The 26381-nt window shown below is 48.6% G+C and overlaps 1 protein-coding gene across 3 annotated transcripts in view; it reads right to left on the bottom strand.

The window, feature by feature from the left end:
• Nucleotides 1–6413: 6413 nt before the first annotated feature.
• Nucleotides 6414–26381, bottom strand: part of heatr6 (HEAT repeat containing 6) — a 50475-nt gene continuing 30507 nt past the window's right edge. For all 3 annotated transcript variants that reach the window (XM_031807829.1, XM_031807830.1, XM_031807831.1), the window contains 5 exons: nucleotides 17320–17442; nucleotides 14667–14791; nucleotides 11573–11669; nucleotides 8499–8703; nucleotides 6414–7693 (listed from right to left, as the gene is read on the bottom strand). In XM_031807829.1, coding sequence (XP_031663689.1) covers nucleotides 7017–7693; nucleotides 8499–8703; nucleotides 11573–11669; nucleotides 14667–14791; nucleotides 17320–17442 — 1227 coding nt within the window. In that variant the 3' untranslated portion in view covers nucleotides 6414–7016. The remainder of the gene's footprint in view (nucleotides 7694–8498; nucleotides 8704–11572; nucleotides 11670–14666; nucleotides 14792–17319; nucleotides 17443–26381) is intronic.

The following is a 26381-nucleotide window of genomic DNA, read 5'->3' as shown; positions in this document are numbered from 1 at the left end:
GGTGTTCCGAGCTTGTAGTGTCACACTATAAGACTCGATGCTGTAATCGCTGCCAAAGGTGCTTCAACAAAGTACTGAGTAAAGGGTCTGAATACCTATGTAAATTGAATATTTCAGGATTTTTTATTTTATAAATTTGCTAACATTTCTAAAAACCTGTTTTTGCTTTGTCATTATGGGGTATTGTGTGTAGATTGAGGGGGGGAAACAATTTAATACATTTTAGAATAAGGCTGTAACATAAGAAAATGTGGAAAAAGTCTGTAACGTAAGAAAATGTGGAAAAAGTCAAGTGGGTCTGAATACTTTCCGAAGGCACTAAATATTCCAAGCATAGTTAAGGGACAGTTGTGGGATGTGATAGATCCCAAATGAATACAACCACAATCACACGGCAGTATTGAAAGCATGGTCATGGCGTTCTGCCAGGGTATGGAGTCCCTCCATAAGGCATTGCAGTAACTCCTTGTGCCTTCCAATGGTGGCTCCTTGCTGGGAGTAGGTCTGAGTCTGCTGGGTCAGTCACGGTCAGTACGTACTATCACGCCTCAGGATATGGCACAGATGCAGACACAGGAGGCAGATAGTACAATTCTCAATAGTATATTATAACACGGGACAAAGCGCAGGTTGAGGACAGTCAGAGGTTTGTGATAAGGTCAGAGTCAGGCAGGTACAGGATGGCAGGCAGGCTCGGGGTATGGGCAGGCCAGGAAAATGGTCAGAACCGGGGAATCTAGGAAACAAACACTTGAGAAACAGGAATCCGGGAAAGCATGCTGGTAAGACCTGACAAGACAAGATGAACTGGCAACAGACAAACAGAGAACACAGGTATAAATGCACTGGGGATAATGGGGAAGATGGGCGACATCTGGAGGTCGTTGGAGACAAGCACAAAGACAGGTGAAACAGATCAGTGTGTGACAACAACCACTCGAATCAAAAAACCTTAGAAAAGCAATGAGGCTGATGTAACCGATCATAACGTTTAGCTTAAAATGTTGATAAACTATTAGGCTATTTCTTCACATTATAAGCTCAGCAATACTCACACGACAGTAGGCTATAACCGCAAATGTTCCAAAACACAATCAATTAGCAGGAAAACACTGTTCTCAAAAGTGATCGCAAATGTGATTATGCATGTAATGCTTTATTATAAAAGGTAAATTTTTATTGTGAAAATGATCTTGCCCAAACTTGAAACTCATGCAATGCCTATGTATGCCAGTTAGGCTCTACACCTGTTGTAAAGCAGATTAATGGCTTAATTAAGAAGTTATTTGGCCACTTTAGTTGTGATACTAACCTTTTCAAAACATATAGGCCTGTAGGGCTAGGCGACTATGATTTGAAAAAGTCACAAAAAAAAGGCATGCGCTGTTTCTTGCCTTACTGTACGTGCTGGGCATCATTCACAAAGGATATAATGCATAATTCACAAGGGATAAGCTAATATCGTCACCTATCAGACTATTTTTGATTTAACATTGTCTTTACAAATACTAAATAATATATGTGTGAAATTAGTTTTGATTTACCATTATTACCATTATTTACCATTATTGACCATGATCATGTCTCAGGAACAGGGGGAAAAATACGTCATCTAGTCACTTAAAAAGTGAAGGACACTTTCCCGTGGTTCATGTTCATGCCAGCCAGGTGGACTACACTCCTGTTTTAAAGAGAAGCAATGTGCTTAATATTAGGAAAGTTGATAAATAAATATAGTAGTCCTAGCCTATAGAAAGCTGATGGGATTCTCTTTTTAATAGAGGCCATCAAAATTATGTTTTCTCACATAATTGTATAGCCTACAGAAATGTTCATGCTCTCATGAAGTGTTTGATTTGTTTTTCCAAAACATTTGCATTGATGTCAGAGGGACAATAGAGTGCTGAGTACCAGGCAGTTAGCAAGTTTGGTAGGCTACTAATGACCATCAGCGGTGTAAGAATATGTCAAAAATAAATACACAACGCAGAGACAGAGGACGAGAGGTCAAAAGGACCAGAAGTCAATAGAGTAATAAACGATTAAGGAAAATAGTTTTTTCTTTAATAGGAAATTATTGATCTACGGTTCAGATACATGGGAGGAACATGTCTTCTGAAATAGGATACTTGTTATTTGGCCATTGGCTAGTTTTATTGCAAGGAATTATAATTGGTCAACCATAAGCTTGGGCTGGGTTATAAAACTACATGCTGTCCCTTGTTCTGGGGAGAGAACCGCTGGAGAGAATCACTGATGACAGGGGAGAATGACCATCTATGTTTTATCCTCTTAGAATTAACCTATTTTCCTCCCCCTCATTTGCTTTGGGGTTTGTTTTATTGAAGAGTAACATCAACTGCTAACAGCAGCATCAGATCTTGGAGAAGCCTAGTTACCGTGACTAAATGGTTATGTGGAATTTGACTGCAGTCATGACTCATGACCGCCGATGTGGCGGTAATACAGTGACCGTAACAGCCCTAGATGAGACTCCAAATTATATTGGAGGTATGGCTAAAGAGTAGAGTAGCATCCCGACGATCAAGGTCAAGAATAGACATAGCAGTAATGTGCCCCTTATACTATTATATGTAGTTTAAGAGCGTTGTATTGATTAGCGAATGTAGCTAACTAGCCAAGTACGGTGGAGAGGTTGGTTAGATTTAACAAAATTAACGTTTGTGGCCAATCTGAGCTCATGCCTGTTAGATAGTTTATCTGCCTAGAATTTAATTGTGACTATAGCTATGAGATAATTGAACCAAAATTAGTAATTTGAGGGTCCATGTTGTCAAGGTACAACGAGTTAGCTAACCAACTAGCATACTGTGTCATAAGTGTGCTCTTGGACGAGACATGAACCCGGGAGTCTGGCTAGAAAGCAATTTACTTTACAACGTCAACTAAAGAAACATACCATTTCAAAAAAATGTAGGCTATCTGGCTTGAATAACATTTTGAATATGGCTTAGATCTGTTTGAGCACAAAAATATATTGAGCGTCAATGTGGTCGGGATCGAACGTTAGCTAGCTACAAACGTGTGTAGCTAGCTCAGCTACTGTTGCTAAGATACGGGAGGCTGGGTTTCAGTTCTGTGTCAACGCTGGGTACATAGAGCAGATCTCACTTTGAATTAGACCGTATGATCTGAAATCATAATTCTATCTTTTTCTGTTTCTCCTTTCAACAAAAATGTAATATTAGCCAGTTAACCCCCCTAATGTAATTTCTTAATTTAGTTCGCTTACCTTCAAGACATTTTCTCTGTTTTTTAATGACATCAACACATTTTTCAGACATTCAAACGGAAGGCACTTCTGAGATGTAACCTTTCTCGGTCATACGAGTGTCACTATTGACAATTTAGTGGATTTTCTTAAATGTCTGTTGAGAGAATCCCTACGGGATAATGCTACATTTCGATAAATCCCTCCAGCAAGAAAACTAGCGAGCAGATCGTGGAAGCCATCTGCTGACCATTTAGGGAATTGAGTTCTCAACCGGTGTGGCTCAAAACCTAATAGAGACGTGATTATCGTTGCATCTATATTTTGGGTATAATGTGTATATTTATGTTGCATTACACAGAGCACATTTGGAAAAGACACCAAGGTCTCAATACGTATTCCTGGGTAAAATAAAGGTAAAACATCTCTCTGGGACCTTCCATCTGATAGTTAGTCACTCCTGGGTAGTATACCACTGTTAGTCTACTGGTTGGGATGCCAGTGAGATATTCAACCTGGACAGGTTCTCCTGGACCTGATCTCTCTGGGACCTCCCATCTGATCCTGTTAGAGACTCCTGGACCTGATCTCCCATCTGATCCTGTTAGAGACTCCAAGACCTGATCTCTCTGGGATCTCCCATCTGATCCTGTTAGAGACCCCTGGACCTGATCTCTCTGGGACCTCCCATCTGATCCTGTTAGAGACTCCTAGACCTGATCTCCCATCTGATCCTGTTAGAGACTCCTGGACCTGATCTCCCATCTGATCCTGTTAGAGACTCCTGGACCTGATCTCTCTGGGACCTCCCAACTGATCCTGTTAGAGACTCCTGGACCTGATCTCTCTGGGACCTCCCATCTGATCATGTTAGAGACTCCTGGACCTGATCTCCCATCGGATTCTGTTAGAGACTCCTGGACCTGATCTCCCATCTGATCCAGTTAGAGACTCCTGGACCTGATCTCTCTGGAACCTCCCATCTGATCCTGTTAGAGACTCCTGGACCTGATCTCCCATCTGATCCTGTTAGAGACTCCTGGACCTGATCTCCTATCTGATCCTGTTAGAGACTCCCTGGACCTGATCTCTCTGGGACCCCCCCATCTGATCCTGTTAGAGACTCCTGGACCTGATCTCCCATCTGATCCTGTTAGAGACTCCTGGACCTGATCTCCCATCTGATCCAGTTAGAGACTCCTGGACCTGATCTCTCTGGGACCTCCCATCTGATCCTGTTAGAGACCCCTGGACCTGATCTCTCTGGGACCTCCCATCTGATCCTGTTAGAGACTCCTAGACCTGATCTCCCATCTGATCCTGTTAGAGACTCCTGGACCTGATCTCCCATCTGATCCTGTTAGAGACCCCTGGACCTGATCTCTCTGGGACCTCCCATCTGATCCTGTTTGAGACTCCTAGACCTGATCTCTCTGGGACCTCCCATCTGATCATGTTAGAGACTCCTGGACCTGATCTCCCATCGGATCCTGTTAGAGACTCCTGGACCTGATCTCTCTGGGACCTCCCATCTGATCCTGTTAGAGACTCCTAGACCTGATCTCTCTGGGACCTCCCATCTGATCCTATTAGAGACTCCTAGACCTGATCTCTCTGGGACCTCCCATATGATCCTGTTAGAGACTCCTAGACCGGATCTCTCTGGGACCTCCCATCTGATCATGTTAGAGACTCCTAGACCTGATCTCCCATCTGATCCAGTTAGTGACTCTTGGACCTGATCTCTCTGGGACCTCCCATCTGATCCTGTTAGAGACTCCTAGACCTGATCTCCCATCTAATCCTGTTAGAGACTCCTGGACCTGATCTTCCATCTGATCCTGTTAGAGACTCCCTGGACCTGACCTCTCTGGGACCTCCCATCTGATCCTGTTAGAGACTCCTGGACCTGATCTCCCATCTGATCCTGTTAGAGACCCCTGGACCTGATCTCTCTGGGACCTCCCATCTGATCCTGTTTGAGACTCCTAGACCTCATCTCCCATCTGATCCAGTTAGAGACTCCTGGACCTGATCTCTCTGGGACCTCCCATCTGATCCTGTTAGAGACTCCTAGACCTGATCTCTCTGGGACCTCCCATATGATCCTGTTAGAGACTCCTAGACCGGATCTCTCTGGGACCTCCCATCTGATCATGTTAGAGACTCCTAGACCTGATCTCCCATCTGATCCAGTTAGTGACTCTTGGACCTGATCTCTCTGGGACCTCCCATCTGATCCTGTTAGAGACTCCTAGACCTGATCTCTCTGGGACCTCCCATCTGATCATGTTAGAGACTCCTAGACCTGATCTCCCATCTAATCCTGTTAGAGACTCCTGGACCTGATCTTCCATCTGATCCTGTTAGAGACTCCCTGGACCTGACCTCTCTGGGACCTCCCATCTGATCCTGTTAGAGACGCCTGGACCTGATCCTGTCAGACTCCTGGACCCGATCTCTCTGGGACCTCCCATCTGATCCTGTTAGAGACTCCTGGACCTGATCTCTCTGGGACCTCCCATCTGATCCTGTTAGAGACTCCTAGACCTGATCTCCCATCTGATCCAGTTAGTGACTCTTGGACCTGATCTCTCTGGGACCTCCCATCTGATCCTGTTAGAGACTCCTAGACCGGATCTCTCTGGGACCTCCCATCTGATCATGTTAGAGACTCCTAGACCTGATCTCCCATCTGATCCAGTTAGTGACTCTTGGACCTGATCTCTCTGGGACCTCCCATCTGATCCTGTTAGAGACTCCTAGACCTGATCTCTCTGGGACCTCCCATCTGATCCTGTTAGAGACTCCTAGACCTGATCTCCCATCTGATCCAGTTAGTGACTCTTGGACCTGATCTCTCTGGGACCTCCCATCTGATCCTGTTAGAGACTCCTAGACCTGATCTCCCATCTGATCCTGTTAGAGACTTCTAGACCTGATCTCTCTGGGACCTCCCATCTGATCCTGTTAGTCTCCTGTTTATTTTGTTGCAATGGCAGATTTCATGTTAATCCCATGTTGATTTGAGTAATAATTTTAAATATTTCCTCTGCACAATTTTCTAAGCAGGTTCAGAGTAAATTACATCAGTAGTCACAGACAGAGCCACAGGTCGGTAACAACAGGGTTGATGAGGTAGAGGTGTCAGCTATTGACCATCAATAACACGGACGCAGGATCAGGAATAGAGGCTAGCGCCCGCTGGTCAGGTTTAATGATAAACACACAGCACAAATAACAATAATGCACTAGTACTGTAATCATATAACTAATAACAGTTCTGTAATCAACTTCTACACCAAAAGTAATGTAATATAATCAACTTATACAGCATCAGTATTGTAATATAACAGTAATAACAGTACTGTAATTCTATAATAGCAGTGTTATCCCTTATAGTACTATAATAACAGCAGTAGTACTAATAAGAACAGTATTAGCGGTAGAAGGCCATCTGCTTTAACATCATTAATAATTGATTTATTACTTTGTAAGCTGAATAAAATTAAAAAACTGGGACAGGTGACAGTTTACCATTCCACAGTCGACACTTCTACACCTGAACCCAGAAACAGGTAATCTCTCTGTCCTGCTCTCCTGAACAAGTCCCATTCTGTTCCCCCTCTTCCTTCCTGAATTATGCACTCGTTCATTACAATGGACTGTTGTGAGGAATATGGTGGAAACTCCCCCTCTTGTCCATCATGCAAATCCTGCTCCTAAATCCATGAAGGGGAATGAGGAGAGAAACAAGAGTTGGGCTACAGTGTGGGGTTAGAGGTCAATCTGAGTGGGAGACCTTCAGTTCCTCACAACTCCTCAGAACGTCCTCGAGAAATGCAACCACCACCAATGCACTCCTCTCTTCTTCTCCTCCATCCCTCCCTTCATCACCCTCTTCCTCCCCATCTACACAAAGACTCCTCAGTCTCTCCAGCGTCTCTCCCAGAGTCCTCACTCTCTCCTCCCCCTTTCGCTCTCTCTCCCCCTCCGTTTCTCCTCTCCCTCCTTCCGTCCCTCCCACTCCCTCCGTCCCTCCTCCTCTCCCGCCGTCCGTCCCTCCTCCTCTTCTCCCTCCGTCCGTCCCCCCCTCCCCTCTCAGGTATTTTACCAGGTGTTCCTTGAAGCCCCTCCCCTCCTCCATGCCGAGCGACATCCCCAGGGCGGGCATGTCCTGTGATTGGCTGAGTCGTAGCAGGTGTGTGAGGGTGTGTGTGAGTGTGTGTCGGAGAGAGGAACAGTAGCGGTACTCCAGGAAGTCCTGCGTCTCCTCGCTGTGTTCCAACGCCGCGGCCAGTGAGCGCCAAACATCCCCGAACCGCTCCGCATCACCGTAGCAATGACGGCAGGCGGGGACGGAGAGGGCAGCGGCAGACTTGATGCGCACCTTGAAGTTCTGACAGGAAGTGACAACACAGCAGAGGGCGGAAAACGCATCGCCGGACCAGGAAGCAGAATCTGGAGAGAGAGAAAAAGGGAGTGAGAGAGATCGAGAGAGAGAGCGAGAGCAAGGGAGTGAGAGATCGAGAGCAAGGGAGTGAGAGATCGAGAGAGAGAGCGAGAGCAAGGGAGTGAGAGAGATCGAGAGAGAGAGCGAGAGCAAGGGAGTGAGAGAGATCGAGAGAGAGATCGAGAGCAAGGGAGTGAGAGAGAGCGAGAGCAAGGGAGTGAGAGAGAGCGAGAGCAAGGGAGTGAGAGAGAGCGAGAGCGAGAGCAAGGGAGTGAGAGAGAGCGAGAGCGAGGGAGTGAGAGAGAGCGAGAGCGAGGGAGTGAGAGAGAGCGAGAGCGAGGGAGTGAGAGAGAGCGAGAGCGAGGGAGTGAGAGAGATCGAGAGAGAGAACGAGAGCAAGGGAGTGAGAGAGAGAGAGCGAGAGCAAGGGAGTGAGAGAGCGAGAGAGAGAGCGAGAGCAAGGGAGTGAGAGAGATCGAGAGAGAGAGCGAGAGCAAGGGAGTGAGAGAGAAAGTGATCAAGGGAGTGAGAGAGATCGAGAGAGAGAAAGTGATCAAGGGAGTGAGAGAGATCGAGAGAGAGAGAGCGAGAGCAAGGGAGTGAGAGAGATCGAGAGAGAGAGCGAGAGCAATGGAGTGAGAGATCAAGGGAGTGAGAGAGATCGAGAGAGAGAGAGCGAGAGCAAGGGAGTGAGAGAGATCGTGAGAGAGATCGAGAGAGAGAGCAAGCGAGTGAGAGATCAAGAGAGTGAATGAGTGAAGGTTTTGAGGACAACAGAAAGTCCGTGTGAACTAGGGTCAGAGCAGTGTGTACCGAGTGGCAGGGCAGGGTTCCTGAAGGCGTTGCCCAGGGCGTAGCAGGCATTCCAGCGGACCTTCATCGTGGCTTCTGATTGAACTGTGGTGACCAGTGCGCTGACCGCCTCCTCCAGGGGGCGCTGGAACCCTGGCCGGGTCAGCTGACTGACAGACAGGAAGTGGAGCAGGTTCCCCAACGCACGCACCGCATTACTCTTAACCTGGAGGAGAGGGAGGGGAGAGAGAGAATACAGAGAAAGAGAGAAGGTCATGAGCAGATGAGCTCCTGAATTTTTCAGCATGTTTTTACACAAAGATAGATTTAGAGTCGGATAAACTATGTCACCAGGACATATACAGGATACTACCCTCCACAACATAACCTTCACTCCAAATCAAAACTCCAAACCTAAAATTTTCTGGAAGGATTCCTACTACCAAATATTCTTATTCCTAAGAACTATACAGCAAATGCTCTGGCAAACCAAAGACCAGCAAAAGAAACAGAAACCTGAGTGAGTAATGTTTAGTCTGAAGGTACGTTAAAAAAAAAAAAAAAAAAAAAAAAAAATTACAATAATCTATTTTACAAGGACTGAGTTAAGTTTAGGCTACACAGCTTGCTAAGACAGAACAGATATGTCTCAAACTTCAATTACACTGGCGTGTGAAGTGAGAGGTGTCAAAGCTCCCATCACAGAGTACTACTCTCTCATTGAAATTAAGTGTTCATCTGCTATTCCAGCTCCACCTGCCTTACCTCCAGCTGGGTGAATTTATCCAGTCAACACAAAAAAAATAGTCCAGCTCAACAACACCCCCTCAACCAGAACCAGAGAGCTGCAGGTGAATATATCTGCTCTCTGGAATGTGGTGAGACATGTGGTGCCTTTAAACTGTTTAACTTGGGTCAAACGTTTCAAGTAGCCTTCCACAACCTTCCCACAATAAATTGGGTGAATTTTGGCCCATTCCTCCTGACAGAGCTGGCATAACTGAGTCAGGTTTGTAGGCCTCTTTGCTTGCACACTCTTTTTCAGTTCTTCCCACACATTTTCTATAGGATTGAGGTCAGGGCTTTGTGATGGCCACTCCAATACCTTGACTTCGTTGTCCTTAAGCCATTTTTCCACAACTTTGGAAGTATGCTTGGGTTCATTGTCCATTTGGAAGACCCATTTGCGGCCTGACTGATGTCTTGAGACGTTGCTTCAATATATCCACAGAATTGTCCCTCCTCATGATGCCATCTATTTTGTGAAGTGCACCAGTCCCTCCTGCAGCAAAGCAACCCCACAACATGACGCTGCCACCCCCATGTTTCACGTTTGGGATGGTGTTCTTCGGCTTGCAAGCCTCCCCATTTTTCCTCCAAACAAAACGATGGCCAAACAGTTCTATTTTTGTTTCATCAGGACAGAGGATTATGTCGATATAGGACTCGTTTCACTGTGGATATAGATCATATGTACCGGTTTCCTCCAGCATCTTCACAAGGTCCTTTGCTGTTGTTCTGGGATTGATTTGCACTTTTCGCACAAAAGTACGTTCATCTCTAGGAGACAGAACGAGTCTCCTTCCTGAGTGGTATGACGGCTGCGTGGTCCCATGGTGTTTATACTTGCGTACTATTGTTTGTACAGATGAACATGGTACCTTCAGGCATTTGGAAATTGCTCCCAAGGATGAATCAGACTTGTTGAGGTATACAATTATTTTCTGAGGTCTTGGCTGATTTCTTTTGATTTTCCTATGATGTCAAGCAAAGAGGCACTGAGTTTGAAGGTAGGCCTTGAAATACATCCACATGTACCTCTCCAATTGGCTCAAATTATGTCAATTAGCCTATCAGAAGCTTCTAAAGCCATGACATAATTGTCTGGAATTTTCCAAGCTGTTTAAAGGCCCAGTCAACTTAGTGTATGTAAACTTCTGACCCACTGGAATTGTGCTACAGTGAAATAATCTGTAAACAATTGTTGGAAAAATTACTTGTGTCATGCACAAAGTAGATGTCCTAACCGACTTGCCAAAACTACAGTTTGTTAACAAGACATTTGTGGAGTGGTTGAAAAACGAGTTTTAATGACTCCAACCTAAGTGTATGTAAACTTCCGACTTCAACTGTAAATAGTGAATAAGAGGGGACCAAGTATAGAGCCCTGGGGCACACCATTACAGACAGACAATTTAATAGACATGAGCCCATCAAACAGAGTGCACTGAGTTATATCAGATAGATCGTTAAAACCACGCAACTGCATGCTCCGAAAGACCTACACTCGACAATCTCTGCCTTAGTATAGCATGATCAACTGTATCAAAAGACTTACAGAAATCAATAAAAAGTGAGACAGTGCTGTTTTTTGTCAAATGCTTCAATAATATCATTTAAAACCTTCATGGCTGCTGTAATTGTGCTATGCTTCTTCCTGAAGCCCGATTGGTATATTGATGAACTAGAGTTAGTAAATAAAAACTATTTTAGCTGTTCACTTACAAGGGTTTCAAGTATTTTCACCAGGGGTGACAGCTTTGAGATTGGCCTATATATTATTTAAAAGAGTTGGATCTCCAACCTTTTAAAAGTGGTAGGACAAAAGCTGATTTCAAGATCTTTGGAATTTCATTACATTCCAGGGTTAGATTGAACAGAGATGTAAGTGGTTCAGCTATGAAATCAGCTGCCAGATTTAAAAGGCAGGGATCAAGAAGATCAGGACCTGCAGGCTTTCAGGGCTTTATGTACCACCTGCACTGAGAATGGCAAAAAGCTCAAAGTTTGACCAGCTCTCACTGGTTCATCCACACAGGGTTGTACAGAGACAGAGGGCACTGAATCAAACAGTCTACCAGATGATACAAAGTGCTCATTGAAACAATTCAGCATTTCAGTTTTGTCATATATAGCAACAGAGTCCTTCAATACACATGACTGTAATTCATTAACATTACTGTTACCAGACATCGATTTTATCGCCTTCCAAAATGTTCTAGATTGATGATGAAATTTTAGAATAAGGCTGTAACGTAACAAAATGTGGTTAAGAGGTCTGGATACTTTCTGAATAATCTGGTGTGTGTTCTCACCCTGTCCTTGTCGAAAGCAGCCTTGGTGGCTGACTGAAGCATCTGGAGCACCAGCATATCAGACAACTCCTCCTGGAAAACCTCCCCAACACATCCCTGAGAGGAGGAGAGGGGAGGGAGGAGAGGGAGAGAGAGCAGGGGGAAGAGCGGAGAGAGCGAGGGGTAGAGAGGAGAGAGCGAGGGGTAGAGAGGAGAGAGCGAGGGGTAGAGAGTAGAGAGCGAGGGGCAGAGAGTAGAGAGCGAGGGGCAGAGCGGAGAGAGCGAGGGGCAGAGCGGAGAGAGCGAGGGGCAGAGAGTAGAGAGCGAGGGGCAGAGAGTAGAGAGCGAGGGGTAGAGAGGAGAGAGCGAGGGGTAGAGAGTAGAGAGCGAGGGGTAGAGAGTAGAGAGCGAGGGGCAGAGCGGAGAGAGCGAGGGGCAGAGCGGAGAGAGCGAGGGGCAGAGCGGAGAGAGAGAGGGGCAGAGAGTAGAGAGCGAGGGGTAGAGAGTAGAGAGCGAGGGGTAGAGAGGAGAGAGCGAGGGGTAGAGAGGAGAGAGCGAGGGGTAGAGAGGAGAGAGCGAGGGGTAGAGCGGAGAGAGCGAGGGGTAGAGCGGAGAGAGCGAGGGGTAGAGCGGAGAGAGCGAGGGGTAGAGCGGAGAGAGCGAGGGGTAGAGCGGAGAGAGCGAGGGGTAGAGCGGAGAGAGCGAGGGGTAGAGCGGAGAGAGCGAGGGGTAGAGCGGAGAGAGCGAGGGGTAGAGAGGAGAGAGCGAGGGGTAGAGAGGAGAGAGCGAGGGGTAGAGAGGAGAGAGCGAAGGGTAGAGAGGAGAGAGCGAGGGGTAGAGCGGAGAGAGCGAGGGGTAGAGCGAGGGGTAGAGAGGAGAGAGCGAGGGTAGAGAGGAGACAGCGAGGGGTAGAGAGGAGAGAGCGAGGGGTAGAGTAGAGAGCAAGGGGTAGAGAGTAGAGAGCGAGGGGTAGAGCGGAGAGAGCGAGGGGTAGAGCGGAGAGAGCGAGGGGTAGAGAGGAGAGAGCGAGGGTAGAGAGGAGAGAGCGAGGGGTAGAGCGGAGAGGCGAGGGGTAGAGCGGAGAGAGCGAGGGGTAGAGCGGAGGAGAGCGAGGGGTAGAGCGGAGAGAGCGAGGGGTAGAGCGGAGAGAGCGAGGGTAGAGCGGAGAGAGCGAGGGTAGAGCGGAGAGAGCGAGGGGTAGAGCGGAGAGAGCGAGGGGTAGAGAGGAGAGAGCGAGGGGTAGAGAGGAGAGAGAGGAGAGAGCGAGGGGTAGAGGAGAGAGAGAGGGGTTAGGAGCGGAGAGCGAGGGGTAGAGCGGAGAGAGCGAGGGGTAGAGAGGAGAGAGCGAGGGTAGAGAGGAGAGAGCGAGGGGTAGAGCGGAGAGAGCGAGGGTAGAGCGGAGAGAGCGAGGGGTAGAGCGGAGAGAGCGAGGGGTAGAGCGGAGAGAGCGAGGGGTAGAGCGGAGAGAGCGAGGGGTAGAGCGGAGAGAGCGAGGGGTAGAGCGGAGAGAGGAGGGGTAGAGGCGGAGAGAGCGAGGGTAGAGAGGAGAGAGCGAGGGGTAGAGAGGAGAGAGCGAGGGGTAGAGAGGAGAGAGCGAAGGGTAGAGAGGGGAGAGCGAGGGGTAGAGCGGAGAGGGGTAGAGCGAGGGTGAGAGGATGAGAGCGAGGGTAGAGAGGAGAGAGCGAGGGGTAGAGAGGAGAGAGCGAGGGTAGAGAGAAGAGCGAGGGGTAGAGTAGAGAGCAAGGGGTAGAGAGTAGAGAGCGAGGGGTAGAGCGGAGAGAGCGAGGGGTAGAGCGGAGAGAGCGAGGGGTAGAGAGGAGAGAGCGAGGGGTAGAGCGGAGAGAGCGAGGGGTAGAGCGGAGAGAGCGAGGGGTAGAGCGGAGAGAGCGAGGGGTAGAGCGGAGAGAGCGAGGGGTAGAGCGGAGAGAGCGAGGGTAGAGCGGAGAGAGCGAGGGGTAGAGAGAGAGAGCGAGGGGTAGAGCGGAGAGAGCGAGGGGTAGAGCGGAGAGAGCGAGGGTAGAGAGGAGAGGAGGGTAGAGAGAGAGAGAGAGAGAGCGAGGGGTAGAGGAGAGAGAGAGGGGTAGAGCGGAGAGAGCGAGGGGTAGAGCGGAGAGAGCGAGGGGTAGAGAGGAGAGAGCGAGGGGTAGAGAGGAGAGAGCGAGGGGTAGAGAGGAGAGAGCGAAGGGTAGAGAGGAGAGAGCGAGGGGTAGAGCGGAGAGAGCGAGGGGTAGAGCGAGGGTAGAGAGGAGAGAGCGAGGGGTAGAGAGGAGACAGCGAGGGGTAGGAGGAGAGAGCGAGGGGTAGAGTAGAGAGCGAGGGGTAGAGAGAAGAGAGCGAGGGGTAGAGCGGAGAGAGCGAGGGGTAGAGCGGAGAGAGCGAGGGGTAGAGAGGAGAGAGCGAGGGGTAGAGCGGAGAGAGCGAGGGGTAGAGCGGAGAGAGCGAGGGGTAGAGCGGAGAGAGCGAGGGGTAGAGCGGAGAGAGCGAGGGGTAGAGCGGAGAGAGCGAGGGTAGAGCGGAGAGAGCGAGGGGGTAGGAGCGGAGAGAGCGAGGGTAGAGAGGAGAGAGCGAGGGGTAGAGAGGAGAGAGCGAGGGGTAGAGAGGAGAGAGAGGAGAGAGCGAGGGGTAGAGGAGAGAGAGAGTAGACAGCGAGGGGTAGAGAGGAGACAGCGAGGGGTAGAGAGGAGAGAGCGAGGGGTAGAGAGGAGAGAGAGGGAGAGCGAGGGGTAGAGAGGAGAGAGAGAGTAGACAGCGAGGGGTAGAGAATAGACAGCGAGGGGTAGAGAGGAGACAGCGAGGGGTAGAGAGGAGAGAGCGAGGGGTAGAGAGGAGAGAGCGAGGGGTAGAGAGGAGAGAGCGAGGGGTAGAGAGGAGAGAGCGAGGGGTAGAGAGGAGAGAGCGAGGGGTAGAGAGGAGAGAGCGAGGGGTAGAGAGGAGAGAGCGAGGGGTAGAGAGGAGAGAGCGAGGGGTAGAGAGGAGAGAGTGAGTGGTAGAGAGGATAGAGAGACAGGAGTGAGAGGTGACAGGGACAAGGGAAAGAGCGAAATAAAATTAATAGACAGGAAAGCTGATGGGTTGTCTACATTGACAGTTTGTGTGTGTGCGCGCGGTCTCTCACATGTTGACGATGAGTGTGTCGGTGAGGTTGCCTAGCGACCAGGCAGCCTTGGAGCGGACATTGGGTGAGCGGTCGTCCAGGGCTGTCAGGATGGCGTTGGCCGTGTCTGCTACAAACATCACATCCTGTAGAGACATGTCGTCACTTCCTGCAGAGATCCTTCCTCTACCCTGGCAGACTGATCATCACCCTGACTAACAGGGTGTTATAAACAGACATCATCACCACCCTGACTAGCTGGTTGTTATAAACAGATATCATCACCACCCTGACTAGCTGGTTGTTATAAACAGACTCATCACCCTGACTAGCTGGGTGTTATAAACAGACATCATCACCACCCTGACTAGCTGGGTGTTATAAACAGACATCTTCACCACCCTGACTAGCTTGGTGTTATAAACAGACATCATCACCACCCTGACTAGCTGGGTGTTATAAACAGACATCATCACCACCCTGACTAGCTGGTTGTTATAAACAGATATCATCACCACCCTGACTAGCTGGGTGTTATAAACAGACATCATCACCACCCTGACTAGCTGGTTGTTATAAACAGACATCATGACTAGCTGGGTGTTATAAACAGACATCACCCTGACTAGCAGAACCTGATGGGTGTTATAAACAGATATCATCACCACCCTGACTAGCTGGTTGTTATAAACAGACATCATCACCACCCTGACTAGCTGGTTGTTATAAACAGACATCACCCTGACTAGCTGGTTGTTATAAACAGACTCATCACCCTGACTAGCTGGGTGTTATAAACAGACATCATCACCACCCTGACTAGCTGGGTGTTATAAACAGACATCTTCACCACCCTGACTAGCTTGGTGTTATAAACAGACATCATCACCACCCTGACTAGCTGGTTGTTATAAACAGACATCATCACCACCCTGACTAGCTGGTTGTTATAAACAGACTCATCACCCTGACTAGCTGGGTGTTATAAACAGACATCATCACCACCCTGACTAGCTGGGTGTTATAAACAGACATCTTCACCACCCTGACTAGCTTGGTGTTATAAACAGACATCATCACCACCCTGACTAGCTGGTTGTTATAAACAGACTCATCACCCTGACTAAAATTATTGTTAGAGCATTTCCAAGACAGATTAAGTCTAATCCTGTTCCATCAATCCTACCTAGCTAATTTTTCCAACGCACAGGAAAATCATTTGAAAAACTCCACCCAAACACAATGTTTAAAATAATTTCTGACAATCCTCAAACGTTTGATTATCACTTTTAAATGTCCCCGTGGGATGTGGCCTGTCTGGTCTAGTGGGATGTGGCCTGTCTGGTCTAGTGGGATGTGGCCTGTCTGGTCTAGTGGGATGTGGCCTGTCTGGTCTAGTGGGATGTGGCCTGTCTGGTCTAGTGGGATGTGGCCTGTCTGGTCTAGTGGGATGTGGCCTGTCTGGTCTAGTGGGATGTGGCCTGTCTGGTCTAGTGGGATGTGGCCTGTCTGGTCTAGTGGGATGTGGCCTGTCTGGTCTAGTGGGATGTGGCCTGTCTGGTCTAGTGGGATGTGGCCTGTCTGGTCTAGTAGGATGTGGCCTGTCTGGTCTAGTAGGATGTGGCCTGTCTGGTCTAGTAGGATGTGGCCTGTCTGGTCTAGTAGGATGTGGCCTGTCTGGTCTAGTAGGATGTGGCCTGTCTGGTCTAGTAGGATGTGGCCTGTCTGGTCTAGTAGGATGTGGCCTGTCTGGTCTAGTAGGATGTGGCCTGTCTGGTCTAGTAGGATGTGGCCTGTCTGTCTAAGTAGGATGTGGCCTGTCTGGTCTAGTAGGATGTGGCCTGTCTGGTCTAGTAGGATGTGGCCTGTCTGGTCTAGTAGGATGTGGCCTGTCTGGTCTAGTAGGGATGTGGACCTGTCTGGTCTAGTGGGATGTGGCCTGTCTGGTCTAGTGGGATGTGGCCTGTCTGGTCTAGTAGGATGTGGCCTGTCCTGGTCTAGTGGGATGTGGCCTGTCTGGTCTAGTGGGATGTGGCCTGTCTGGTCTAGTAGGATGTGGCCTGTCTGGTCTAGTGGGATGTGACCTGTCTGGTCTAGTGGGATGTTGGCCTGTCTGGTCTAGTGGGATGTGGCCTGTCTGGTCTAGTGGGATGTGGCCTGTCTGGTCTAGTAGGATGTGGCTGTCTGGTCTGTGGATTGGCCTGTTGGTCTAGTGGGATGTGGCCTGTCTGGTCTAGTGGGATGTGGCCTGTCTGGTCTAGTGGATGTGGCCTGTCTGGTCTAGTGGGATGTGGCCTGTCTGGTCTAGTGGGATGTGGCCTGTCTGGTCTAGTGGGATGTGGCCTGTCTGGTCTAGTGGGATGTGGCCTGTCTGGTCTAGTGGGATGTGGCCTGTCTGGTCTAGTGGGATGTGGCCTGTCTGGTCTAGTGGGATGTGGCCTGTCTGGTCTAGTGGGATGTGGCCTGTCTGGTCTAGTGGGATGTGGCCTGTCTGGTCTAGTGGGATGTGGCCTGTCTGGTCTAGTGGGATGTGGCCTGTCTGGTCTAGTGGGATGTGGCCTGTCTGGTCTAGTGGGATGTGGCCTGTCTGGTCTAGTGGGATGTGGCCTGTCTGGTCTAGTGGTGAGGACCAGTCTACAGTGCCACCACAGCTCTGATTCCAGTGTGTATGTACCTCTCGTAGACAGGGGAACAGAATGTAGACTCCCAGAGCTCTGACTGCAGCAGCCTTCACCAGAGAGTTATCACTGTAGGTCAGCCCCAACAATACTGTTACACACAGAACCTGGCTCTTCTCCTAAACAGACAGACAGAGATAGAGACAGAGAGAGAGAGAGAGAGAGAAAGAGACAGACAGACAGACAGCGAGCGAGACAGAGAGAGAGACAGAGAGAGAGACAGAAAGAGACAGTGAGAGAGAGGCAATGAAAATACCAAAAATATCATAAAATGTTTAGCTACACCTGAATTCAAGTCTGCAATTTAAAGCACTTCAAACCCAAGAGCTGAGCCCAAAATGAGCTCTCTCAGTCAGCTGGTGTTGGGACTAATGTTTACAATATTGAAAGAAAAAAATCTCAAAGCTGTCTAAATTGCTATCTGGCCCTAAACAGAGAATATGAATTGGCTGATTATCTCAACTCTGTCAGAGATACGAAGCAGAGACAGATCCTTACCAAGTACAGGCTGAGTGATCACCAATTGGCAAATAGAAACCGGCAGACATGAAAAGACATGACTACCCAAAGAGGAGCGTGTACGTGGTCACAGCATGACAGAAGTAGAGACAGATGCACTTTCTCCTTTACTGTGCTAAATATTCCTCACAAAGAGATTCATTATTCACAGAAATTACTACATTTATTCCAAATTTTAACTTGTTAAACCCAGAGGAAAAACAAATACTCACGGCAAAGGAGTAATGGCTCCTCTTGCAGCCAAATATGTATTTGCTTGCCATAGCCTGAGGGACACTGAATAAGGGGATAGCCTAGTGGTTAGAGCGTTGGACTAGTAGCCAGAGGTCGCTAGATCAAATCCTAGACCTAACAAGGTAAAAATCTGTCGTTCTGCCCCTGAACAAGGCAGTTAACCCACTGTTCCTAGGCCGTCATTGTAAATAAGAATTTGTTCTTAACTGACTTGCCTAGTTAAATAACTTACAGTAACTTACTTATTATTACTACTACTAGTGATTATCATTCAAAATCGTACTGGTAGGGGTGGTGGTAGTACTGGTACTAGTAGTAGGGTGGTGGTAGTACTGGTACTAGTAGTAGGGGTGGTGGTAGTACTGGTACTAGTAGTAGGGGTGGTGGTAGTACTGGTACTAGTAGTAGGGGTGGTGGTAGTACTGGTACTAGTAGTAGGGGTGGTGGTAGTACTGGTACTAGTAGTAGCGGTGGTGGTAGTACTGGTACTAGTAGTAGGGGTGGTGGTAGTACTGGTACTAGTAGTAGGGGTGGTGGTAGTACTGGTACTAGTAGTAGGGGTGGTGGTAGTACTGGTACTAGTAGTAGGGGTGGTGGTAGTACTGGTACTAGTAGTAGGGGTGGTGGTAGTACTGGTACTAGTAGTAGGGGTGATGGTAGTACTGGTACTAGTAGTAGGGGTGGTGGTAGTACTGGTACTAGTAGTAGGGGTGGTGGTAGTACTGGTACTAGTAGTAGGGGTGGTGGTAGTACTGGTACTAGTAGTAGGGGTGGTGGTAGTACTGGTACTAGTAGTAGGGGTGATGGTAGTACTGGTACTAGTAGTAGGGGTGATGGTAGTACTGGTACTAGTAGTAGGGGTGGTGGTAGTACTGGTACTAGTAGTAGGGGTGGTGGTAGTACTGGTACTAGTAGTAGGGGTGGTGGTAGTACTGGTACTAGTAGTAGGGGTGGTGGTAGTACTGGTACTAGTAGTAGGGGTGGTGGTAGTACTGGTACTAGTAGTAGGGGTGGTGGTAGTACTGGTACTAGTAGTAGGGGTGGTGGTAGTACTGGTACTAGTAGTAGGGTGGTGGTAGTACTGGTACTAGTAGTAGGGGTGATGGTAGTACTGGTACTAGTAGTAGGGGTGGTGGTAGTACTGGTACTAGTAGTAGGGGTGGTGGTAGTACTGGTACTAGTAGTAGGGGTGGTGGTAGTACTGGTACTAGTAGTAGGGGTGGTGGTAGTACTGGTACTAGTAGTAGGGGTGGTGGTAGTACTGGTACTAGTAGTAGGGGTGGTGGTAGTACTGGTACTAGTAGTAGGGGTGATGGTAGTACTGGTACTAGTAGTAGGGGTGGTGGTAGTACTGGTACTAGTAGTAGGGGTGGTGGTAGTACTGGTACTAGTAGTAGGGGTGGTGGTAGTACTGGTACTAGTAGTAGGGGTGATGGTAGTACTGGTACTAGTAGTAGGGGTGATGGTAGTACTGGTACTAGTAGTAGGGGTGGTGGTAGTACTGGTACTAGTAGTAGGGTGGTGGTAGTACTGGTACTAGTAGTAGGGGTGATGGTAGTACTGGTACTAGTAGTAGGGGTGATGGTAGTACTGGTACTAGTAGTAGGGGTGATGGTAGTACTGGTACTAGTAGTAGGGGTGGTGGTAGTACTGGTACTAGTAGTAGGGGTGGTGGTAGTACTGGTACTAGTAGTAGGGGTGGTGGTAGTACTGGTACTAGTAGTAGGGGTGGTGGTAGTACTGGTACTAGTAGTAGGGGTGATGGTATTTTTACATTTATTTTATTTAACCAGGTAGGCTAGTTGAGAACAAGTTCTCATTTACAACTTCGACCTGGCCAAGATAAAGCATAACAGTGTGAACAGACAGCAACAGAGTTACACATGGAGTAAACAATAAACAAGTCAATAACACAGTAGAAAAAATAGTCTATATACAGTGCCTTGCGAAAGTATTCGGCCCCCTTGAACTTTGCCACATTTCAGGCTTCAAACATAAAGATATAAAACTATTTTTTTGTGAAGAATCAACAACAAGTGGGACACAATCATGAAGTGGAATGACATTTATTGGATATTTCAAACTTTTAAAAAAAATCAAAAACTGAAAAATTGGGCGTGCAAAATTATTCAGCCCCTTTACTTTCAGTGCAGCAAGAGCACCTCCTCCCAGCTGCCCACTGCACTGAGGCTAGGTAACACGGTCACCACCAATAAATCCATGATAATCGAAAACTTAAACAAGCATTTCTCAACGGCTGGCCATGCCTTCCTCCTGGCTACTCCAACCTCGCCAACAGCTCCACCCCCCCCCCCAGCTACTCGCCCAAGCCTCCCCAGCTTCTCCTTTACCCAAATCCAGATAGCAGATGTTCTGAGAGAGTTGCAAAACCTGGACCCGTACAAATCAGCTGGGCTTGACAATCTGGACCCTCTATTTCTGAAACTATCTGCCGCCATTGTCGCAACACCCTATTACCAGCCTGTTCAACCTCTCCTTTGTATCATCTGAGATCCCCAAGGATTGGAAAGCTGCCACGGTCAAGGGGGAGACACCCTGGACCCAAACTGTTACAGACCTATATTCATCCTGCCCTGCCTATCTAAGGTCTTTGAAAGCCAAGTCAACAAACAGATCACTGACCATCTCGAATCCCACCGTTCCTTCTCCGCTGTGCAATCTGGTTTCCGAGCCGGTCACGGGTGAACCTCAGCCACGCTAAAGATACTAAATGATATCATAACCGCCATCGATAAAAGACGGTACTGTGCAGCCGTCTTCATCGACCTGGCCAAGGCTTTCGACTCTGTCAATCACCATATTCTTATCGGCAGACTCAGTAGCCTCGGATTTTCTAATGACTGCCTTGCCTGCTTCTCCAACTACTTTGCCGACAGAGTTCAGTGTGTCAAATCGGAGGGCATGTTGTCCGGTCCTCTGGCAGTCTCTATGGGGGTGCCACAGGGTCCAATTCTCGGGCCGACTCTTTTCTCTGTATATATCAATTATGTTGCTCTTGCTGCGGGCGATTCCCTGATCCACCTCTACGCAGACGACACCATTCTGTATACCTCTGGCCCTTCCTTTTGACACCGCTATCTAACCTCCAAACGAGCTTCAATGCCATACAACACTCCTTCCATGGCCCTCCAACTGCTCTTAAACGCTAGTAAAACCAAATGCATGCTTTTCAACCGTTCGCTGCCTGCACCCACACGCCCGACTAGCATCACCAACCTGGACGGTTCCGACCTAGAATATGTGGACATCTAGAAGTACCCAGGTGTCTGGCTATGCTGTAAACTCTCCTTCCAGACGCATATCAAACATCTCCAATCCAAAATCAAATCTAGAATCGGCTTTCTATTTCGCAACAAAGCCTCCTTCACTCACGCTGCCAAACTTACCCTAGTAAAACTGACTATCCTACCGATCCTCGACTTTGGCCATGTCATCTACAAAATGGCTTCCAATACTCTACTCAGCAAACTGGATGCAGTTTATCACAGTGCCATCCGCTTTGTTACTAAAGCACCTTATACCACCCACCACTGCGACCTGTATGCTCTAGTCGGCTGGCCCTCGCTACATATTCGTCGCCAGACCCACTGGCTCCAGGTCATCTTCAAGTCCATGCTAGGTAAAGCTCCGCCTTATCTCAGTTCAATGGTCACGATGGCAACACCCACCCGTAGCACGCGCTCCAGCAGGTGTATCTCACTGATCATCCCTAAAGCCAACACCTCATTTGGCCGCCTTTCCTTCCAGTTCTCTGCGTCCTGTGACTGGAACGAATTGCAAAAATCGTTGAAGTTGGAGACTTATCTCCCTCACCAACTTTAAACATCTGCTATCTGAGCAGCTAACCGATCGCTGCAGCTGTACATAGTCCATCGGTATATAGCCCACCCAATTGACCTACCTCATCCCCATACTGTTTTTATTTATTTACTTTTCTGCTCTTTTGCACACCAGTATCTCTACCTGCACATGACCATCTGATCATTTATGCCTCCAGTGTTAATTTGCTAAATTGTAATTATTCGCCTACCTCCTCATGCCTTTTGCACACAATGTACAGTGCCTTGCGAAAGTATTCGGCCCCCTTGAACTTTGCGACCTTTTGCCACATTTCATGGACTTTACAGTGTCCCAGAACCTTTTGGAGTTAGAGCTACAGGATGCAAATTTCTGCTTGAAAAAGCTGGCCTTTGCTTTCCTGACTGACTGCGTGTATTGGTTCCTGACTTCCCTGAACAGTTGGGTTGTACCTGGTGGGTTCCTTGATGATTTGTGTGAGATTGAGGGCATCTAGCTTAGATTGTAGGACTGCCGGGGTGTTAAGCATATCCCAGTTTAGGTCACCTAACAGAACAAACTCTGAAGCTAGATGGGGGGTGATCAATTCACAAATGGTGTCCAGGGCACAGCTGGGATCTGATGGGGGTCGGTAGCAGGCGGCAACAGTGAGAGACTTATTTCTGGAGAGATTTATTTTAATTATTAGAAGTTCGAACTGTTTGGGTATGGACCTGGAAAGTATGACATTACTTTGCAGGCTCTCTCTGCAGTAGACTGCAACTCCTCCCCCTTTGGCAGTTCTATCTTGACGGAAAATGTTAGTTTGGTATGGACATTTTTGGTGGCCTTCCTAAACCAGGATTCAGACACAGCAAGGACATCAGGGTTGGCAGAGTGTGCTAAAGCAGTGAGTAAAACAAACTTAGGGAGGAGACTTCTGATGTTGACATGCATGAAACCAAGGCTTTTTCAACCACAGAAGTCAACAAATGAAGGTGCCTGGGGACATGCAGGGCCTGGGTTTACCTCCACATCACCCGCGGAACAGAGGAGGAGCAGGATGAGGGTGCGGCTAAAGGCTATCAAAACGGGTGATGGTAGTACTGGTATGGGTAGTAGGGGTGACGGTAGTACTGGTACGGGTAGTAGGGGTGACGGTAGTACTGGTACGGGTAGTAGGTGTGACGGTAGTACTGGTATGGATAGTAGGTGTGACAGTAGTACTGGTACGGATAGTAGGTGTGACAGTAGTACTGGTACGGGTAGTAGGTGACTGTAGTACTGGTACGTGTAGTAGGGGTGATGGTAGTACTGGTATGGGTGACTGTAGTACTGGTACGGATAGAAGGGGTGATGGTAGTACTGGTATGGGTAGTAGGGGTGATGGTAGTACTGGTAGTATGGGTGACTGTGGTACTGGTACAGGTAGTAGGGGTGACGGTTGTACTGGTAGTAGGGGTGACTGTGGTACTGGTATTAGGGGTGACTGTAGTACTGGTACGGGTAGTAGGGGTGACGGTAGTACTGGTACGGGTAGTAGGGGTGACGGTAGTACTGGTACGGGTAGTAGGGGTGACTGTAGTACTGGTAGTAGGGGTGATGCTAGAACTGGTATGGGTGACTGTAGTACTGGTACTGGTAGTAGGGGTGACTGTAGGTACTGGTATGGGTAGTAGGGGTGATGGTAGTACTGGTACGGGTAGTAGGTGTGACGGTAGTACTGGTACGGATAGTAGGTGTGACGGTAGTACTGGTACGGATAGTAGGTGTGACGGTAGTACTGGTACGGGTAGTAGGTGACTGTAGTACTGGTACGTGTAGTAGGGGTGATGGTAGTACTGGTATGGGTGACTGTAGTACTGGTACGGATAGAAGGGGTGATGGTAGTACTGGTATGGGTAGTAGGGGTGATGGTAGTAGTGGTAGTATGGGTGACTGTGGTACTGGTACAGGTAGTAGGGGTGACGGTTGTACTGGTAGTAGGGGTGACTGTGGTACTGGTATTAGGGGTGACTGTAGTACTGGTACGGATAGTAGGGGTGACGGTAGTACTGGTACGGGTAGTAGGGGTGACTGTAGGTACTGGTATGGGTAGTAGGGGTGACGGCATTACTGGTATGGGTAGTAGGGGTGACGGTAGTACTGGTACGGGTAGTAGGGGTGACGGTAGTACTGGTACGGGTAGTAGGTGTGACGGTAGTACTGGTACGGGTAGTAGGTGTGACGGTAGTACTGGTACGGGTAGTAGGTGTGACGGTAGTACTGGTACGGATAGTAGGTGTGACGGTAGTACTGGTACGGGTAGTAGGTGACTGTAGTACTGGTACGGATAGAAGGGGTGATGGTAGTACTGGTATGGGTAGTAGGGGTGATGGTAGTACTGGTAGTATGGGTGACTGTGGTACTGGTACAGGTAGTAGGGGTGACGGTTGTACTGGTAGTAGGGGTGACTGTGGTACTGGTATTAGGGGTGACTGTAGTACTGGTACGGATAGTAGGGGTGACGGTAGTACTGGTACGGGTGGTAGGGGTGACTGTAGTACTGGTAGTAGGGGTGATGCTAGAACTGGTATGGGTGACTGTAGTACTGGTACTGGTAGTAGGGGTGACTGTAGGTACTGGTATGGGTAGTAGGGGTGATGGTAGTACTGGTACGGGTAGTAGGTGTGACGGTAGTACTGGTACGGATAGTAGGTGTGACGGTAGTACTGGTAGTAGGTGACTGTAGTACTGGTACGTGTAGTAGGGGTGATGGTAGTACTGGTATGGGTGACTGTAGTACTGGTACGGATAGAAGGGGTGATGGTAGTACTGGTATGGGTAGTAGGGGTGATGGTAGTACTGGTAGTATGGGTGACTGTGGTACTGGTACAGGTAGTAGGGGTGACGGTTGTACTGGTAGTAGGGGTGACTGTGGTACTGGTATTAGGGGTGACTGTAGTACTGGTACGGGTAGTAGGGGTGACGGTAGTACTGGTACGGGTAGTAGGGGTGACGGTAGTACTGGTACTGTAGTAGGGGTGACTGTAGTACTGGTAGTAGGGGTGATGCTAGAACTGGTATGGGTGACTGTAGTACTGGTACTGGTAGTAGGGGTGACTGTAGTACTGGTAGTAGGGGTGATGCTAGAACTGGTATGGGTGACTGTAGTACTGGTACTGGTAGTAGGGGTGACTGTAGGTACTGGTATGGGTAGTAGGGGTGATGGTAGTACTGGTATGGGTAGTAGGGGTGACGGTAGTACTGGTACGGGTAGTAGGGGTGACGGTAGTACTGGTACGGGTAGTAGGTGTGACGGTAGTACTGGTACGGATAGTAGGTGTGACGGTAGTACTGGTACGGATAGTAGGTGACTGTAGTACTGGTACGTGTAGTAGGTGACTGTAGTACTGGTACGTGTAGTAGGTGACTGTAGTACTGGTATGGGTAGTAGGGGTGATGGTAGTACTAGTATGGGTGACTGGTACTGGTACAGGTAGTAGGGGTGATGGTAGTACTGGTAGTATGGGTGACTGTAGTACTGGTACTGGTAGTAGGGGTGACGGTGGTACTGGTAGTAGGGGTGACGGTGGTACTGGTACTGGTATTAGGGGTGACTGTAGTACTGGTACGGGTAGTAGGGGTGACTGTAGTACTGGTAGTAGGGGTGATGCTAAAACTGGTATGGGTGACTGTAGTACTGGTACTGGTAGTAGGGGTGATGGTAGTACTGGTACTGGTAGTAGGGGTGATGGTAGTACTGGTACTGGTAGTAGGGGTGACGGTAGTACTGGTACTGGTATTAGGGGTGACTGTAGTACTGGTACGGGTAGTAGGGGTGACTGTAGTACTGGTACGGGTAGTAGGGGTGACTGTAGTACTGGTATGGGTAGATGGGGTGATGGTAAAGACATCAGTTAAGTGACGGTAGTAGTGGTACGGAAAGTGGGGGTGACTGTAGTACTGGTATGGGTAGATGGGGTGATGGTAAAGACATCAGTTAAGTGACGGTAGTAGTGGTACGGAAAGTAGGGGTGACTGTAGTACTGGTATGGGTAGTAGGGGTGACTGTAGTACTGGTATGGGTAGTAGGGGTGACGGCAGTACTGGTATGGGTAGTAGGGGTGACGGCAGTACTGGTATGGGTAGTAGGGGTGACGGCAGTACTGGTATGGGTAGTAGGGGTGACGTTAGTACTGGTATGGGTAGTAGGGGTTACGGTAGTACTAATATGGTTAGTAAGGGTGACGGTAGTACTGGTATGGGTAGTAGGGGTGACGGTAGTACTGGTATGGGTAGTAGGGGTGACGGTAGTACTGGTATGGGTAGTAGGGGTGACGGAGGTGGTAGTAGGGGTGACAGAGGTGGTAGTAATGATGGTGACGGTAGTGAAAGTGATGATGATGGTAGTGGTAGTAATGATGATGGCGGTAGTGATAGTACTGATGGTAGTAATGATGATGACGGTAGTGATAGTACTGATGGTAGAGATAGTAATGATGATGGTGGTAGTGGTAGTAATGAT

This window comes from Oncorhynchus kisutch, linkage group LG28 (assembly GCF_002021735.2).
Source record: "Oncorhynchus kisutch isolate 150728-3 linkage group LG28, Okis_V2, whole genome shotgun sequence".
NCBI lineage: Eukaryota > Metazoa > Chordata > Actinopteri > Salmoniformes > Salmonidae > Oncorhynchus > Oncorhynchus kisutch.
This window is presented reverse-complemented; position numbering and strand designations above follow the sequence as displayed.